The sequence below is a fragment of the Entelurus aequoreus genome, linkage group LG07, assembly GCF_033978785.1.
Source record: "Entelurus aequoreus isolate RoL-2023_Sb linkage group LG07, RoL_Eaeq_v1.1, whole genome shotgun sequence".
Classification (NCBI taxonomy): Eukaryota; Metazoa; Chordata; class Actinopteri; order Syngnathiformes; family Syngnathidae; genus Entelurus; species Entelurus aequoreus.
This window is the reverse complement of record NC_084737.1, coordinates 79,333,247-79,351,093: the sequence shown is the minus strand read 5'-3', so window position 1 is coordinate 79,351,093 and position 17,847 is coordinate 79,333,247. Positions and strand designations below refer to the sequence as shown.

The 17,847-nt window shown below is 36.6% G+C and overlaps 1 protein-coding gene across 1 annotated transcript in view; it reads left to right on the top strand.

The window, feature by feature from the left end:
• The window catches only part of zgc:154075 (uncharacterized protein LOC556929 homolog), a 28,201-nt gene that overhangs the window by 1,648 nt on the left and 8,706 nt on the right, over positions 1-17,847 (top strand). Inside the window, exons 4-12 of the mRNA XM_062052261.1 lie at positions 16-89; positions 165-224; positions 4,470-4,577; positions 5,471-5,527; positions 8,940-9,070; positions 9,363-9,417; positions 9,501-9,593; positions 9,662-9,796; positions 12,018-12,119. Coding sequence (XP_061908245.1) covers positions 16-89; positions 165-224; positions 4,470-4,577; positions 5,471-5,527; positions 8,940-9,070; positions 9,363-9,417; positions 9,501-9,593; positions 9,662-9,796; positions 12,018-12,119 — 815 coding nt within the window. The remainder of the gene's footprint in view (positions 1-15; positions 90-164; positions 225-4,469; positions 4,578-5,470; positions 5,528-8,939; positions 9,071-9,362; positions 9,418-9,500; positions 9,594-9,661; positions 9,797-12,017; positions 12,120-17,847) is intronic.

The window sequence follows — 17,847 nt, the reverse complement described above, 5'->3', positions numbered from 1 at the left end:
CCTCTAAAAATGCAGACTGGCACACTTTCGTGCAAAGAGACAAGTGTGCAGACGCTGTTTTGATTTGCACGCCCGACCAACTTCATAAGGTAAAAAACAATAACTAGAGTATGTGGACTTACCCTTCCTATTCAACAGCACTTTAACATGTTTGCATGTCACAGGAGCCGGCAGTGGCCTTTGCAAAGAAAGGCTTCCATATTCTACTGGAGAAACCAATGGCTGTGAGTGATTCATTGCCCCCCCCCCCCGACGCCTTTGCACGCTCAGACAGCAACAATTTCAAAATAAGTTAAAGACTACATGTGAGTAAATAAGTAACAATATTCTTTAGTAAAACAAGACGACACCATAAACCAAAGTACATGAGTAGGTGTATCATTAAGTCTTTCTGCTAGTTTTCTACAGGCCGCTTTCCTACAACAGTAGAATACGTTAAATTCTGAAATGATGGCTTATAGTTCTGGGGCCGTATTTATCAAGCGTCTTAGAGTGCCATTTTACACTTAAGTCCTGAGAATTTGCGAAATTTAGTCCTACTCTCAAACTTAAGAATAAAAGCTATTTATCAACTTTCTTAAGTCTAAGAATCACTCCTACTCTCCACGATATTTAAGAGACCTTCAGAGGTGTCTTAAGTGGTTATGAGTTGCCAGCGGGGTATGGCACTGAGGCGAGAGAGACGTGCGCGAACGTTCAGGGAGCGGAAGGATGTCCTGGCTTTGTTTGATGACGAGCAGCTGATCAAACGGTATCGTTTAGACATAGCGGGTATTATTTTTGTCACAGATTTAATAATTTTCGATTCCTTTTTGATTTCTGCAAGTGGCTGCAGTGGGCTAGTATATATAGAGCCACCCACACCAGTTTCAAATTAATTGCCTAATTAATGAATTGGAAAGAAAATGTTATGAGAGTAGCGTATGTGTGTGGCCCTATAATAGGTGACAGCATGTGAGGTGAGTGACGTCAGTGAGTGTGTGGGCGAGAGAAAAGAGGGAGCGGTAGCGTGAGTGCGGGCAGGGACTAGTTTGTTTTGTATTATTTTGTAGTTTATTGTCAAAATATACACTCTCATTGTCCACTTAAATATTTCTAAGATATTTCTTTATTCTTAGACAAGGGATTCCCTTCCGTGATTGGTCATTTCTATGGACCCAAAAATGACGTCACCTAAAATTCCGTTTACGGCACATAGTAATGTCGTAATTCAGCTCTGAGTGTGACACTTAAAGGCCTACTGAAACCCACTACTACCGACCACGCAGTCTGATAGTTTATATATCAATGATGAAATCTTAACATTATAACACATGCCAATACGGCCGGGTTAACTTATAAAGTGACATTTTAAATTTGCCGCTAAACTTCCGGTTCGAAACGCCTCTGAGGATGCTGTATGCGCGTGACGTAACCCGGGGAACACGGATATGCCTTCCACATTGAAGCCAATACGAAAAAGCTCTGTTTTCATTTCATAATTCCACAGTATTCTGGACATCTGTGTTCGTGAATCTGTTGCAATCATGTTCATTGCATTATGGAGAAAGAAGCTGAGCAAGCAAAGAAGAAAGTTGTCGGTGCGAAATGGGCGTATTTTTCGAACGTAGTCAGCAACAACAGTACACAGCCGGCGCTTCTTTGTTTACATTCCCGAAAGATGCAGTCAAGATGGAAGAACTCGGATAACAGAGACTCTAACCAGGAGGACTTTTGACTTCGATACACAGACGCCTGTAGAGAACTGGGACAACACAGACTCTTACCAGGATTACTTTGATTTGGATGACAAAGACGCAGACGTGCTTCTGTGAGTATGCAGCTTTGGCTTCTAAACATTTGATCGCTTGACCGTATGTGCGCAACTTTTTTTTGCGTATGTACGTAACTTTTTAAAAATATATAAGCTTTATGAACCTTGGGTTAGGTGAACGGTCTTTTGGGCTGAGTGATTGTGTGTGTTGATCAGGTGTTTGAATTGTATTGGCGTGTTCTATGGAGCTAGGAGCTAGCAGAGGAGCTAGGAGCTAGCATAACAAAAACGCAGGATTAATTTGTGGCATATTAAATATAAGCCTGGTTGTGTTGTGGCTAATAGAGTATATATATGTCTTGTGTTTATTTACTGTTTTAGTCATCCCCAGCTGAATATCAGGTACCGTGAGTATGCAGCCTTGGCTGCTAAACATTTGATAGCTTGACCGTATGTGCGCGTCACGTACGTAACTTTTTAAAAATATATGAGCTTTATGAACCTTGGGTTAGGTGAACGGTCTTTTGGGCTGAGTGATTGTGTGTGTTGATCAGGTGTTTGAATTGTATTGGCGTGTTCTATGGAGCTAGGAGCTAGCATAGGAGCTAGCATAACAAACACGCAGGTGTTTTTATGCAGGATTAATTTGTGGCATATTAAATATAAGCCTGGTTGTGTTGTGGCTAATAGAGTATATATATGTCTTGTGTTTATTTACTGTTGTAGTCATTCCCAGCTGAATATCAGGTCACCCCCGGCTCTCACAGCATCTTCCCTATCTGAATAGCTTCAACTCCCCACTAGTCCTTCACTTGCACTCTACTCATCCACAAATCTTTCATCCTCGCTCAAATTAATGGGGAAATTGTCGCTTTCTCGGTCCGAATCTCTCTCACTTCATGCGGCCATCATTGTAAACAATAGGGAACTTTGCGTATATGTTCAACTGACTACGTCACGCTACTTCCGGTAGGGGCAAGCCTTTTTTTATCAGATACGAAAAGTTGCAATCTTTATCGTCGTTGTTCTATACTAAATCCTTTCAGCAAAAATATGGCAATATCGCGAAATGATCAAGTATGACACATAGAATAGATCTGCTATCCCCGTTTAAATAAAAAAAATTCATTTCAGTAGGCCTTTAAGATTCAGTCCTACACTTCGCTGAAAGTGTGAGTAAGACGCTTGATAACTAACTTTTACGTGCAGCTTTCAGCGAATACATTTATTTACTCTTAAGTCAACTCTTAGCAGACTTAGGAGTAATTCTAAGAAGCTTGATAAATATGGCCCCCGGTGTGCCAGCCCAAGATTTAAAGTGGCCCCATCTGGCCACACCTCTGAAAAATTCCTAGAGGCGCCCCTGGAGTGATTGCGCTTACAAATACTGCACTACTTATTGGGGATGGGAATCTTACCACAACTCACAATTTTGTTGTTGTTGTTGTTGTTGTTGTTGTTGTTGTTTTAAGAACACATTTTTTTTAGGCCATTTCCGCACTTACATACTTTGGGTAATGTTTTATAATATATATTTTTTAGAATAAATTTTTTAAAATATGTTTTTTAGGCCATTTCTGTGCTTACTTGCTGTGTGTAATTTATAATTTTTTTAGGAATACATTTTAAAAAATAAGCTTTTTAGGCCGTAACTTAATATTATATTTTTGGGAATACATTTTTAATACGTTTTTAGGCCCTCACTGCGCTTACTTACTGGGCGTATTTAAAAATAAAAAAAAATAAAAACAATTTTAAATAAATTTTTTAGGCTGCGTGTAATTTATTATTCTTTCAGGAATACATTTTTTAAAAGTTTTTTTTAGGCCATGCGCTTACTTGCTGTGTGTGTTTATGTGTATGTATATATATATATATATATATATATATACTGTATATATATATATATACTGTATATATAATATTATTTTTTAAGAATACATTTTAAAAACAATTTTTAGGCCATCTCCGCGCTTACTTGCTGCACGTAATTTATTATACTGTATATATTCTTTTCAGAATAATTTTTTTATAAGACTTTTTGTAGGCGATCTCTGCACTTACTCGCTTTGCATAAACTTTTTTTTTTTTAAACAATACATTTTATAACAATAATCAATGATAATAATAATAATGGATTAGGTTTATTTAGTGCTTTTCGAGATACTCGAAGCACTTTACAGTGAGAACTGAAAAACCACTATTCTTTCATTCTGCATTTGTTTTTTAGGCTATCTCCGGGCTTACTTGCTTAAATTATTATTATTTTTTCAAAGAATACATTTTTAAAAGGACGTATTTTCATGCCATTTCCGCGCTTATTTGCTGTGTGTAAAACCTTTCTACTTATAGATGTTCGCTGTGATATTCACAGTTGCTCACAAAAGCTCCAATATCTACCATTGTTCTCTACTTGACTCATTTCACTTGATTACCTTTTTTGAAATTTCCACACTACAAAATAAAAGTAGGTATTGTGATTCCTACTGATACCTTATCGGATTATTATATCGGTATCGGTCAACACCCAAGACTCCAACATCGGAATCATATCGGAAGTGAAAAAGTCTTACATGCCTAATATTTACATTATTAAATGTTTGTATATTCAGCTTTAAAAAACTTTGCCATCTGGTGGCGCTTTGACAAAATTGCCACTCACTGCTAACTCTATTTTGTTGTGTCCCTCCCCATTTTGACGACCACTCTACTGCAGACAACTGTTGAGGACTGCTTGGAGATCGTGAAGACGTGTTCTCAGAACGGCGTGATGCTGTGCGTGGGTCATGTTCTACGGTATCATCCCTCCATTTGCAAGATAAAGGTAGCTTCGCCTTTGCACTTGGCTGTCTCTTAAAAGTGTGGCGCTGTGACCATCCTCTCAGAGGATATACCGTATTTTCCAGACTATAGAGCACACTGCGATATAAGCCGCATCCATTAAATTTTAGGAGAAAAAATATTCTCCCATACTTTTAGCTGCACCGGACTATAAGCCGCAGATATGTACGTTGTGAAATGAGTTACTTACACAGTAAGATTTTGTAAATGTTTCTTTACATACCTTAATTGTTTCCGAACGGTAACCTGTAACAGGGCAGTAAAACAGATGATCAAACAAAACTTAGGTCATCGTCATGGACCCACTCGCTGCGGAAGCTCGCTCTCCAATCAGCTAAACAGACTCAATAAATCCACGGTGACGTCTTGGTGAGTTTACAGAGGAATTTGTGAAACTGAAACAATAGGAAAAATAATGCCATTGTAAGTTAATAGGACTAACACAGACACTCGTAAACATGTTAGCATATTAGCTAATGCTAACAACTCTAGCTTCATTACATTATGATAGCACATATGCATGGAAACACTTCTACAGACATCACACATGGGACGGTTTAATTAGTATAAGCAGTTTTAGTTGTACTGTCAAACGTTGCTTGGAGTGATGAAGAATCTGTACAAGTAAAAAATACTATGGACGGCTAGAAAACTGGCTTATAGTCCGGAATTTAAGGTAATACAGTACAGTAGGGGCCTCACCTATTATGTGAAGTTTTCTGCTCACCCACTCTCTCCATGTAGGAAATTTAAAAAATCCAGTCATTGAATGTTTTTCTGGATTTTTCTCAAGCTGCTGCATCTTCCCTTAAGTCCGATTGTGCATTTTCCTGCCATATTACAGTTTTTTAAAATGCCATTTAATGATTTTTCCAGGAGCTGTTAGACAGCGGCGTCATTGGTGACGTGATCCACATTCAGCACTTGGAGCAGGTAAGAGTGTCGACGCGGTTGCACCTGTGTAATGTTGCCCCACCCCCCTTGTCCAAACCTCCCCAAACTTGTCCCAATCGTTTGTGCTGCAAACATTTTCATTTGTGCCTTTACGGTTTTTAAGTTCTTCTAAAATACATTTTCTGACTTGTGATTTCATCCAAACACCTACCTTGTCCAAATCCCTCCAAACTTGTCCCCCATATGTTTTGCTGCATACATTTTTGGTTGGACTATTATAGTTTTGAAGTTATTAACGTTTCAATATTCAGAACCAGTCCCCCCACCTTGTCTAAATCTCCTCAAACCAGTAGTAGTCGTCTGTGCTATGTTTGTGCTGCAAAAACCTTTGGTCTAATTATTATTTTTTTTAGTTGTTTTACGTTAACATGTAATTAACATGTTATTAATCATAACTAGACCCCAATTATGACAACATCTCCCCAAACTTGTCCCATTTGTTTCTGCTACGTTTTTGCTGCAAAAATCATTGGTCTAACTGTTATAGTTTTCCGAGCAGTAACCTGGAGCACGGCAGTAAAATAGCTGATCAAACAAAACATAGGTCATCGTCATGGACCCACTAGCTACGGAAGCTCGCTCTCCAATCAGCTTAACAGACTCAATACATCCACAGTGACGTCATGGTGAGTTTACTGAGGAATTTGTGAAACTGAAACAATACAAAAATAATGCCATTGTAAGTTAATAAGACTAACACAGACACTCGTAAACGGCGTGGCGCATTTGGGAGAGTGGCCGTGCCAGCAACCTGAGGGTTCCTGGTTCGATCCCCGGCTTCTACCACCGCATCTCCCGCCATGTGTGTGTGTATGGGTGAATGTAGAAATAGTGTCAAAGCTCTTTGAGTCCCTTGAAGGTAGAAAAGCACTATACAAAAGTATTTACCATTTATTTATTAACGTTTTATAGAGCTTGTTATGAATCATAGTTTGTTAATAACCTGGAAACTGTAAGAGTTACACAAGTCAGTGTTTCCCATAAACTGCCAAGATACCTGTGGCGGTGGGGGCGTGGCTATGGGCGTGGTCACCATGACATCATCGAGCAATTTGCATAATTTACTACAATATGATTTTCTCTAAAAAGGCTCAAAGAATGTATACTTACTAATTAATAACAGTTTTGTTTTAAACGTCCAATCCATCCATCCATCTATCCATTTTACAATATAATTACAACACTTTATGTACATATTTATATACAGATTTGAACAATAAGTTATTCACTGAAATATATTTATTAATTGTGGTTCTTACAAAAAATATATCTTATAAAATATAAAAGCTAAAATGTCTCTTAAAGCTCTGCCCCTTTAATTAGTGCATACTAAATAATTTAACTTTAGCCTACTACTACAACCATATTATTTACCAGCAACATAAAGTGAAACAGAGGCAGAGGTGTCCTGCCACAGTCAGTAACAAATAAACAGAATACAGTAGTGGTCAAATACAAATAAGGCAACAAGAGAAGTATCCCACACATCTCTTTTGTAAAGTAAATCTCAACAGCCTATATGGGCATCTACATCAACTATATGATTTGCCTGAGAAGCTGGACAGGACAAAAAAAAAAAAATATATATATATATATATATATTTTTTTTAAATTTATTTGTGGCGGATGTAATTCTTTCGTGGCGGGCCGCCACAAATAAATGAATGTGTGGGAAACACTGCAAGTGTTTTGCAGCAAAAGCGATTGGGACTGGTTTGAGGACATTTTAGGAATGATTTGATCTCGCTTCAAATCGGGCTTGCCGGGTGGGGCATGGTTATGAGTCATAATTTGTAGTAATTTAAGATTTATAATAGTTGGACCAAATATTTTTGGAGCTCGTTTGGGGGGGATTTTGACATGGTTAGAGGGTTGGGTATGAATTACTACATTTATATACCATTAGGGTGTAACGGTACGTGTATTTGTATTGAACCGTTTCGGTACGGGGGATTCGGTTCGGTTCGGAGGTGTACCGAACGAGTTTCCACACGGACATATTAAGTAACGTACCGCACGTTGTGTAAACAATGCACACCGAGGCACAACACACAGCATGCTAGCAGCGACCGGGCTACGACAACATGTAAAAGCCAGAGCTGGAAGACCCTCTTACCTCGTTAAGATCTCCCGTTTGGGAACACTTCGGCTTCGCGGTGCAGTACAACAATGGAGGACGAAGGTTTGCCGACATTGTTCAGCAGCGGTAGGGTATGCTTCTGACAACACGTCAAACATGCTACCCCATTTGAAGCGTCACCACCCCCGAGTGAACATCGCTTCAACGAAGAGAAAGACGAGCATCCTGCTAACACAGCATTCAAGCAGCCTCTCCTCGGCGAGTCAGACAGGGCTAAAGCAATAACAAATGCCGTTGGTGTTTTTATAGCAGCAGATTTAAGACCATATTGCATTAAAAACTAGATTTTGACCCGCTTCTATGGTGGAAGAACAATGAGCCCATATATCTTTTTACTGCCAAGTTAGCCAGGGACTACCTGGAGACATTGTAACTGCAAGCAGGTCTGCTCTTTCTGCAGGCAATGTGGATAAACTGATTTTTCTGGCAAAAAACATGAAGATTGAGTGAAAGTCACCAGGGTTAAAGGCTGGGGGGGAAAAGAAAAGTTAATCTGAGGCTGAGTTGACTTGAAACTGTTTAATGTTGCACTTGTTATATGTAAAAGAAAAGTTTTGTCATTTTATTTAATCTGAGCAACAACTTGAGGCAGTTTAATGTTGATTAACGTGGACCCCGACTTAAACAAGTTGAAAAACTTATTCGGGTGTTACCATTTAGTGGTCAATTGTACGGATATGTACTGTACTGTGCAATCTACTAATAAAAGTCTCAATCAATCAAAAAAAGCACTTTATATGTAGAAAGGTTTTGTTAAAAAAACATTCTGAGCCTTATCTTATTTAGTTTTTATTTTATATGTTGACCAGATGTATGTTATTATTATCCTTAGCATTCATGACTGCCTGCTGTTGCACTGATCAGCTTAGTGGTGGCTCACATCCATCACACACAGCTATTTCTATTTTTGGGCAGAATTATTATAGTGTTCCCAATGTTAAAAAGATAAAGCCATTGTTTACAAATTTGGTAAATAAATAACCAAAACATTTATATTTTGTGGTTTTCTTACTGTACCGAAAATGAACCAAACCGTGACCTCTAAACCGAGGTACGTACCGAACCCAAATTTTTGTGTACCGTTACATTCTTAATATACCATAAAACCTTAACTTAAAAACCATAAAAAAACAAACAAAAATGTTTGCCGCACAAAGGTTTGAGACAAGGTGGGCTGGCCAACTTCACAGTCACAAAGGTCCAGTTGTTGCCATTATGATTTCACTGTACATGCATTTTTTTCCCCTTCAGATTGGTTCTAATCACTTCGCTCACTCTTACGTCCGCGGAAACTGGAGGAATGAAGCCGAAAGCTCTTGTTCTCTTCTGGCCAAATCCTGTCATGACATAGACCTGATCCATCACTGGGCTGGAGGGCGCAAGTGAGACATTACGTACAGTACTGAGGGAAGTTGTTGGCCAGGAAGATTAGGCAAAAAATCGCAACAGTCTACCTCCAGTTAAAAGTGGTATCCATTTATTATCTGCAGTGTTGCGTTGAAGAAAATTGGGACTTTTTCTGACGGCAAACTAGGAAACATGCAGTGTTGTAGCTTCTCATTTTTACCTCTATCACAACTAGGAATGGCCTAAAATCTAAAAATCTCTGATTGTGATATTTTGTTTGCCACAAACACAAGACAAAGGATGACATCACGTTTTGTTTTTCGGCAGGTGTTTGAAAGTGACGTCGTTTGGATTTGTCAGCCACTTTAGTAAAAATCACAAGGTATTTCGTTTTACTTACAAAGTAAATACAATTGTCGTTTTGGTGGTCTTGTGTGGTAAAAAACAAAAACAAAAACCCATCAGCCAACAGGGGCTGCCAATCGCTGCCTGGACTGTTCAGTAGAAGACACCTGTCCTTACTCTGCTAGCAAAATCTACCTGAACCCAGTGAAGCAGGTCAGCACGCTGTTGTTTACGTTGTCCACTGTGCTTTTATAACGTGTTTGTTTGTTTGTTTGTTTTAGGGCTACACGGGCTGGCCAGTGTCCATCATATGTCACAGTGCCGCCCCAGACATCGAGACCGTAACCGAGGCTCTGAAGACTGGTCCGTATGGCCGCTGTGTCTATGAGTGTGACAACGACGTCTGCAGTAACCAGGTTGGAAAATACTCGTTTATTCATTAACTCCTTGGCTTTGGTCATCTTGTCCTAGGGGAAAAAACCTGTTAGAAATTCTAGTTCCTGTGGCTACTTGGATTTTAATGTTGCATTTGCTAGTCCTGGAAATTTGAAAAAAGTGATTTAGCAGTTTGGAACATTTGTCTTGTTTGATAGTAAAATTCAGTGGCAGGCCGTGCGTTTCTTACCTAGGCCTTCGGTGATGTCCTACTTAGTTCGACTTTCCCTCTCAAAATACCGTAATTTATGTCACCACATGGACACGGCTGGAGATACTATACAGAAACACACTTGCACTCTACTGCGCATTGAATCACCTCAACAGTGGACAAAACTGTCTATTTCATTAAAGGCCTACTGAAATGAATTTTTTTTATTTAAACGGGGATAGCAGATCCATTCTATGTGTCATACTTGATCATTTTGCGATATTGCCATATTTTTGCTGAAAGGATTTAGTAGAGAACAACGACGATAAAGATCGCAACTTTTGGTATCTGATAAAAAAAAAGCCTTGCCCCTACCGGAAGTAGCGTGACGTAGTCAGTTGATCGCGTCCTCATATTTTCCTATTGTTTTCAATGCAGCTAGAGCGATTCGGACCGAGAAAGCGACGATTACCCCATTAATTTGAGCGAGGATGAAAGATTTGTGGATGAGGAACGTTAGAGTTAAGGACTAGAATGCAGTGCAAGACATATCTTTTTTCGCTCTGACCGTAACTTCGGTACAAGCTGGCTCATTGGATTCCACACTCTCTCCTTTTTCTATTGTGGATCACGGATTTGTATTTTAAACCACCTCGGATACTATATCCTCTTGAAAATGAGAGTCGAAAACGCGAAATGGACATTCACAGTGACTTTTATCTCCACGACAATACATCGACGAAACACTTTAGCTACGGAGCTAACGTGATAGCATCCTGCTTAACTGCATATAGAAACAAAATAAATAAATCCCTGACTGGAAGGATAGACAGAAGATCAACAATACTATTAAACCAGGGACATGTAAATACACGGTTAATGCTTTCCAGCTTGGCGAAGCTTAAAAATGCTGTTGCTAACGACGCCATTGAAGCTAACTTAGTATAACGGGACCTCACAGAGCTATGATAAAAACATTAGCGCTCCACCCACGCCAGCCAGCCCTCATCTGCTCATCAACACCCGTGCTCACCTGCGTTCCAGCGATCGACGGAAGGACGAAGGACTTCACCACGATCATCCGTGCGGTCGGTGGCTAGCGTCGGCTAGCGCGTCTGCTATCCAAATCAAAGTCTTCCTGGTTGTGTTGCTGTAGTCCGCTGCTAATACGCCGATCCCACCTACAACTTTATTCTTTGCAGTCTCCATTGTTCATTAAACAAATTGCAAAAGATTCACCAACACAGATGTCCAGAATACTGTGGAATTATGAGATGAAAACAGAGCTATTTTGTATTGGATTCAATGGGGTACCGATACTTCTGTTTCACTGGTTACGTCACACGCATACGTCATCATCCAAAGACGTTTTCAACCGGAAGTTTAGCGGGAAATTTAAAATTGCACTTTATAATTTAACCCGGCCGTATTGGCATGTGTTGCAATGTTAAGATTTTATCATTGATATATAAACTATCAGACTGCGTGGTCGGTAGTAGTGGCTTTCAGTAGGCCTTTAACATTAAATAAACCCGCTTCCGCAATTAAAACATATCTTACGTGGTACTGTCAAAATTTAAAATAATTGTATAAAACAAATGAAACATGAAAAAATGAAGAAATAAAATATTTGTACTCAGTTTGTAGCGCCCACCCGACGCCGTATAAGCCAGCGGTACCGTCGTAGTCTGTTGATCCATGTGAAAGTGGCGGCCTACTCTCGTGTTAGCGACAGTGCTAGCACAGTTTAGGGATGTTCTGTGTTAAATTTAGAGTTACAGTAGGCTTTAAGATGACATTGTGTTTATATGTATGAGTGTACATGTGTACGTTCAGTGTTAATAATTAAGTTGTGACATTTGAGACATTTCATATTGCTACTAATTTTTTTTTCTGTGCAACACATTTTTTGTCCATTTAGTAGCACCGGTGCTACTAAACTTACTATTGGTTGTTACATTTTCTCACTAGGAAAGGCATATCATAAAATCTAAGTACACAACTATCAGTGTTCTTACTTCAATAACAATAATCCCCTGTTACTCATCCAGGTTGTCAACATGGAGTTTGAAGGTGGTCTGACAGCAGCCTTTTCTATGGTGGCTTTCACCAAGGAGCTCTGCGTTCGAAGAACCACAATCTATGGCAGCATGGTACAATATAATAATAATAACTCATTTTTTCACATGACTATGTATTTGTGTAAGGGGGAGAAATATGTGAAAACATATACACTGTGTTGCCTACTTGCCTGCGCTATTCTTCTTCTGACAAATACACCACTACTCAGTGGCCTAGTGGTTAGAGTGTCCGTCCTGAGATCGGTAGGTTGTGAGTTCATACCAAAGACTATAAAAATGGGACCCATTACCTACCTGCTTGGCACTCAGCATCAAGGGTTGGAATTGGGGGTTAAATCACCAAAAATGATTCCCGGGCGCGGCACCGCTGCTGCCCTCTGCTCCCCTCACCTCCCAGGGGGTGATCAAGGGGATGGGTCAAATGCAGAGGACAAATTTCACCACACTTAGTGTGTGTGTGACAATCATTGGTATTTTAACTTTAACTTAACATGGTGGCGCTGTTATAACACCCGTTTGACTCAACTGTAGTAGTCACTAGGGCTGGCACTAATTATTATTTTAGTGATTATTATTTTTGACTAGTCAAACGATTATTGCTTATATAATCTGCCATACACATTTGAGTTTGACATTGAGCCTGCGACTTGATTTTAACTTGTTTTAAAAACCTGTTACAGTAAATTGCATTGTAACAAAAATAACACATTTCTGAGAAACAAATAGTTTTACTTTATTCAACAAAGTTGTGCAAAAAATAAATGTATTCAGTACGGTTATTTCGCAAACATTTTTTACCTAAAGGAATAACAATGTAAACATACACAATTCACCTTCTTTTAAACATTTTAAATTTTTTGTTTAGCTTAAACTGCTTGTTTCTATTTTCTTTTTTTTTACCAAAGTGATATTTTTTAGAAATCTTTTTTTGTAACCTGTAGCTCTTGGAAATGTCCCAATAAAAAGGCTACTATAAATAAAAATGTTTTATTAATTATTATTATTTATTATATAAACATTTTATTTGACAACTTGTCAACAATAGTAAACCTTTTTTGAATAATTTTTATAACTGACATTGATTATGTCAACTATTCGTTGCCACCTTAAAGGGGAACCGCACTTTTTTTTTTAGAGGCTACTATAAATAAAAATGTTTTGTTAATTATTATTATTTATATAAATAAACATTTCATTTGCCAACTTGTCAACAATAGTAAACCTTTTTTGAATAATTTTTATAACCGACATTGATTATGTCAACTATTCGTTGCCACCTTAAAGGGGAACCGCACTTTTTTTTTTAGAGGCTACTATAAATAAAAATGTTTTATTAATTATTATTATTTATATAAATAAACATTTTATTTGCCAACTTGTCAACAATAGTAAACCTTTTTTGAATAATTTTTATAACCGACATTGATTATGTCAACTATTCGTTGCCACCTTAAAGGGGAACTGCACTTTTTTTTTTTTAGAGGCTACTATAAATACAAATGTTTTATTAATTATTATTTATATAAATAAGCATTTTATTTGACAACTTGTCAACAATAGTAAACCTTTTTTGAATAATTTTTATAACCGACATTGATTATGTCAACTATTCGTTGCCACCTTAAAGGGGAACCGCACTTTTTTTTTTAGAGGCTACTATAAATAAAAATGTTTTATTAATTATTATTATTTATATAAATAAACATTTTATTTGCCAACTTGTCAACAATAGTAAACCTTTTTTGAATAATTTTTATAACCGACATTGATTATGTCAACTATTCGTTGCCACCTTAAAGGGGAACTACACTTTTTTCTTTAGAGGCTACTATAAATAAAAATGTTTTATTAATTATTATTATTTATATAAATAAGCATTTTATTTGGCAACTTGTCAACAATAGTAAACCTTTTTTGAATAATTTTTATAACCGACATTATGTCAACTATTCGTTGCCACCTTAAAGGGGAACTGCACTTTTTTCTTTAGAGGCTACTATAAATAAAAATGTTTTATTAATTATTATTATTTATATAAATAAACATTTTATTTGCCAACTTGTCAACAATAGTAAACCTTTTTTGAATAATTTTTATAACCGACATTGATTATGTCAACTATTCGTTGCCACCTTAAAGGGGAGCCGCACTTTTTTTTTTAGAGGCTACTATAAATAAAAATGTTTTATTAATTATTATTATTTATATAAATAAACATTTTACTTGACAACTTGTCAACAATAGTAAACCTTTTTTGAATAATTTTTATAAGCGACATTGATTGTCAACTATTAGTTTCATTTTATTTATTTTTTTTCATTTATTTATTTATTTCAGGCAATGACAAAGACGTACAAGTTGACAAAACATAATAATATAAATTAATATAGTGCATTATTGTCCAGTTTTGCCTGAAAGGGAGTGGGAAGAAGATAATTTATTTAATCCCACCCCCAGTTCTCCATTCAGTGATTATTCACATGAGTTTCACTCTCACTTTGTTCAAGGATTATAATACAGATGTTGTATCATAGTGGCATTACCACAGGTAACAATAATTATTACACTGTAACAATCATTTGTATCAACAATGTAGGAATAATGAATATACCAACAATGGTAATAGACATAGCAATAATGGTAATAGACAACATAGCAATAATGGTAAGGAAACATTGAGCACATTTTAACACTTTGAGACAGAGTATAGCAGCAGGTCAAATTAAAGACCCTCATCTCTATATTTGAACCAGACCCCATGTTTGTATAATAGTTTAAATCGGTGAATAGTTTGGCATTGCTTGTGTTGTAAGTCCAGTTGGTTCCATAGTTTTACTCCGCATACAGACACACAAAAACATTTACGAGTGGTTTGAGCTCTCGGCAATAAGAAATATCCAAAGCCTCTCAAGTTATGAGCTTGCACTCGTCTTATAAAAAAACCTTGTAGATTAGGTGGCAATAATTTGTTAAAAGCTTTATATAAGATTATTAATGTATTATATTTAACAAGGTCATCACATTTGAGCAACTTTGATTGCATAAACAGATTATGAGTATGTTCTAAATAACCAACGTTGTGAATGATCCGTACTGCTCTTTTCTGTAATATGATCAGAGGATGAATTGTGTTGTGGTAAGTATTCCCCCATACTTCAACACATTATGTAAGGTATGGGAGTACCAAGGTGCAGTATAGAGTACGGAGTGCATTTTCATTGAGGTATAGTTTTGCTTTGTTTATAATTGAGAGGCTTTTGGAGATTTTTGTTTTAATGTGTCTGACATGAGGTTTCCATGATAGTTTACTATCAATTATTACTCCCAAAAATTTATTCTCATTTACGATTTCAATTTGGGTACCATCAATACTTATTTTCTGTTCAGACGTTATGTTGCGATTTCCAAACATTACTATCTTAGTTTTATTTATATTCAAAGATAATTTATTTGTGTCCATCCATTTTTTTTTACTATGTTTAGTTCTGTGTTTACTGTATTTATGAGCTCATTATAGTCATAACTACTGTAGAATAAATTTGTGTCATCTGCAAAAAGTATACATTTCAGTATTTTGGATGTATTAAACATATCATTAATATATACATTAAACAGTTTTGGCCCCAACACGGACCCTTGGGGGACACCACAAGCAATGCCAAGAGTATCAGATAAAAATTGACCCATTTTAACAAACTGTACCCTCCCTGTTAAATAACTTTTTAAGCAGTCACCAGCCAGCCCCCTAATTCCATATCTTCCCATTTTATCTAGTAGAATTGAATGATTAATGGTATCAAATGCTTTCTTTAGGTCAATAAAAATACCAACTGCATATCTTCTATGCTCCAGTGCATTAGTAATTTCCTCAATAGCTTCAGTTATTGCCATTGAAGTTGTTCTTTTGGACCTAAAGCCATACTGACCGTCATTGATTATATGATGCTTCTCAAGAAAAGATTCAAGTCGAGAGTTAAATAGTTTCTCTAAGATTTTTGAGAACTGAGGCAAAAGAGAGATTGGTCTGTAATTGGTGAAAGCGTGTTTGCTGTCACTTTTGAAGAGCGGAGTTACTTTAGCCATTTTCATTTGACTTGGAAAGCAGCCAGTCTGGAATGATAAATTACATATATAAGTTAATGGTTTTACAATATTCAGGATAACCTTTTGAACCAATATCATGTTGATATCATGGCAGTCAGTGGAGCACTTACTTTTACACTTCCGCACAATGTTTGTCACTTCCTGCTCATTTGTAGCTGAGAGGAACAATGACGAAGAATTCTGTTCAATAGTTGCCACCTTAAAGGGGAACTGCACTTTTTTTTTTTAGAGGCTACTATAAATACAAATGTTTTATTAATTATTATTATTTATATAAATAAGCATTTTATTTGACAACTTGTCAACAATAGTAAACCTTTTTTGAATAATTTTTATAACCGACATTGATTATGTCAACTATTCGTTGCCACCTTAAAGGGGAACCGCACTTTTTTTTTTAGAGGCTACTATAAATAAAAATGTTTTATTAATTATTATTATTTATATAAATAAACATTTTATTTGACAACTTGTCAACAATAGTAAACCTTTTTTGAATAATTTTTATAACCGACATTGATTATGTCAACTATTCGTTGCCACCTTAAAGGGGAACTGCACTTTTTTCTTTAGAGGCTACTATAAATACAAATGTTCTTTTAATTATTATTATTTATATAAATAAGCATTTTATTTGACAACTTGTCAACAATAGTAAACCTTTTTTGAATAATTTTTATAACCGACATTGATTATGTCAACTATTCGTTGCCACTTTAAAGGGGAACCGCACTTTTTTTTTAGAGGCTACTATAAATAAAAATGTTTTATTAATTATTATTATTTATATAAATAAACATTTTATTTGACAACTTGTCAACAATAGTAAACCTTTTTTGAATAATTTTTATAACCGACATTGATTATGTCAACTATTCGTTGCCACCTTAAAGGGGAACTACACTTTTTTTTTTAGAGTTTTGCCTATCGTCCACAATCATTATGAGACAAGACAAGTTTTTTTTTTCTCCACTTTCTAACATATAAAAATCGTCTGTTTCTTGGTGGCTAGCAATGCAGCTAATAAGAGCAATCAATTCTACCTCTAAATCACTTTTAAAAATGCATTCAAAAACCGTCAACAATACCTAATTTACGTTTTGTAACCCATATAATAACCAAGCTGTAGCAACATTGTTATTGTAAGAGCAAACGCTGAGGAACTCTTTTTTTAGGTTTTAGCCGTAAAAGTTAACTAGGGAAAGAGATAAGCTAGATCACGCGACAACATGAAACGCGTTTTGAGTTTGTAATACACAACACTGCGTTAAGACACCAATCTGTACTGACTGAAAAACATGAACAATCATATTACAGTATCTGTAAAGTATTAGCCCACATTTCATGTTTTGTTTGTACACCGCTAGCCAGACGTTTATTCCGACGTTTTTTGGGTGAGCATGCCATTTATGTCAAAATAGCTTGGCTTCAATTTCCACATGTTGCAGCTTCGAGTTGCTTTCACCTTACTTCCGTCTGCTCCAACGTTTCACTCTTCCTTCGTGCTCGCTTTTATAAGAGGTAGTTAATCTTCCGTATACCTTATTTTTCGGAGTATAAGTCGCTCCGGAGTATAAGTCGCACCGGCCGAAAATGCATAATAAAGAAGGAAAAAAAACATATAAGTCGCATTTTTTGGGGAAATGTATTTGATAAAACCAAACACCAAGAATAGACATTCGAAAGGCAATTTAAA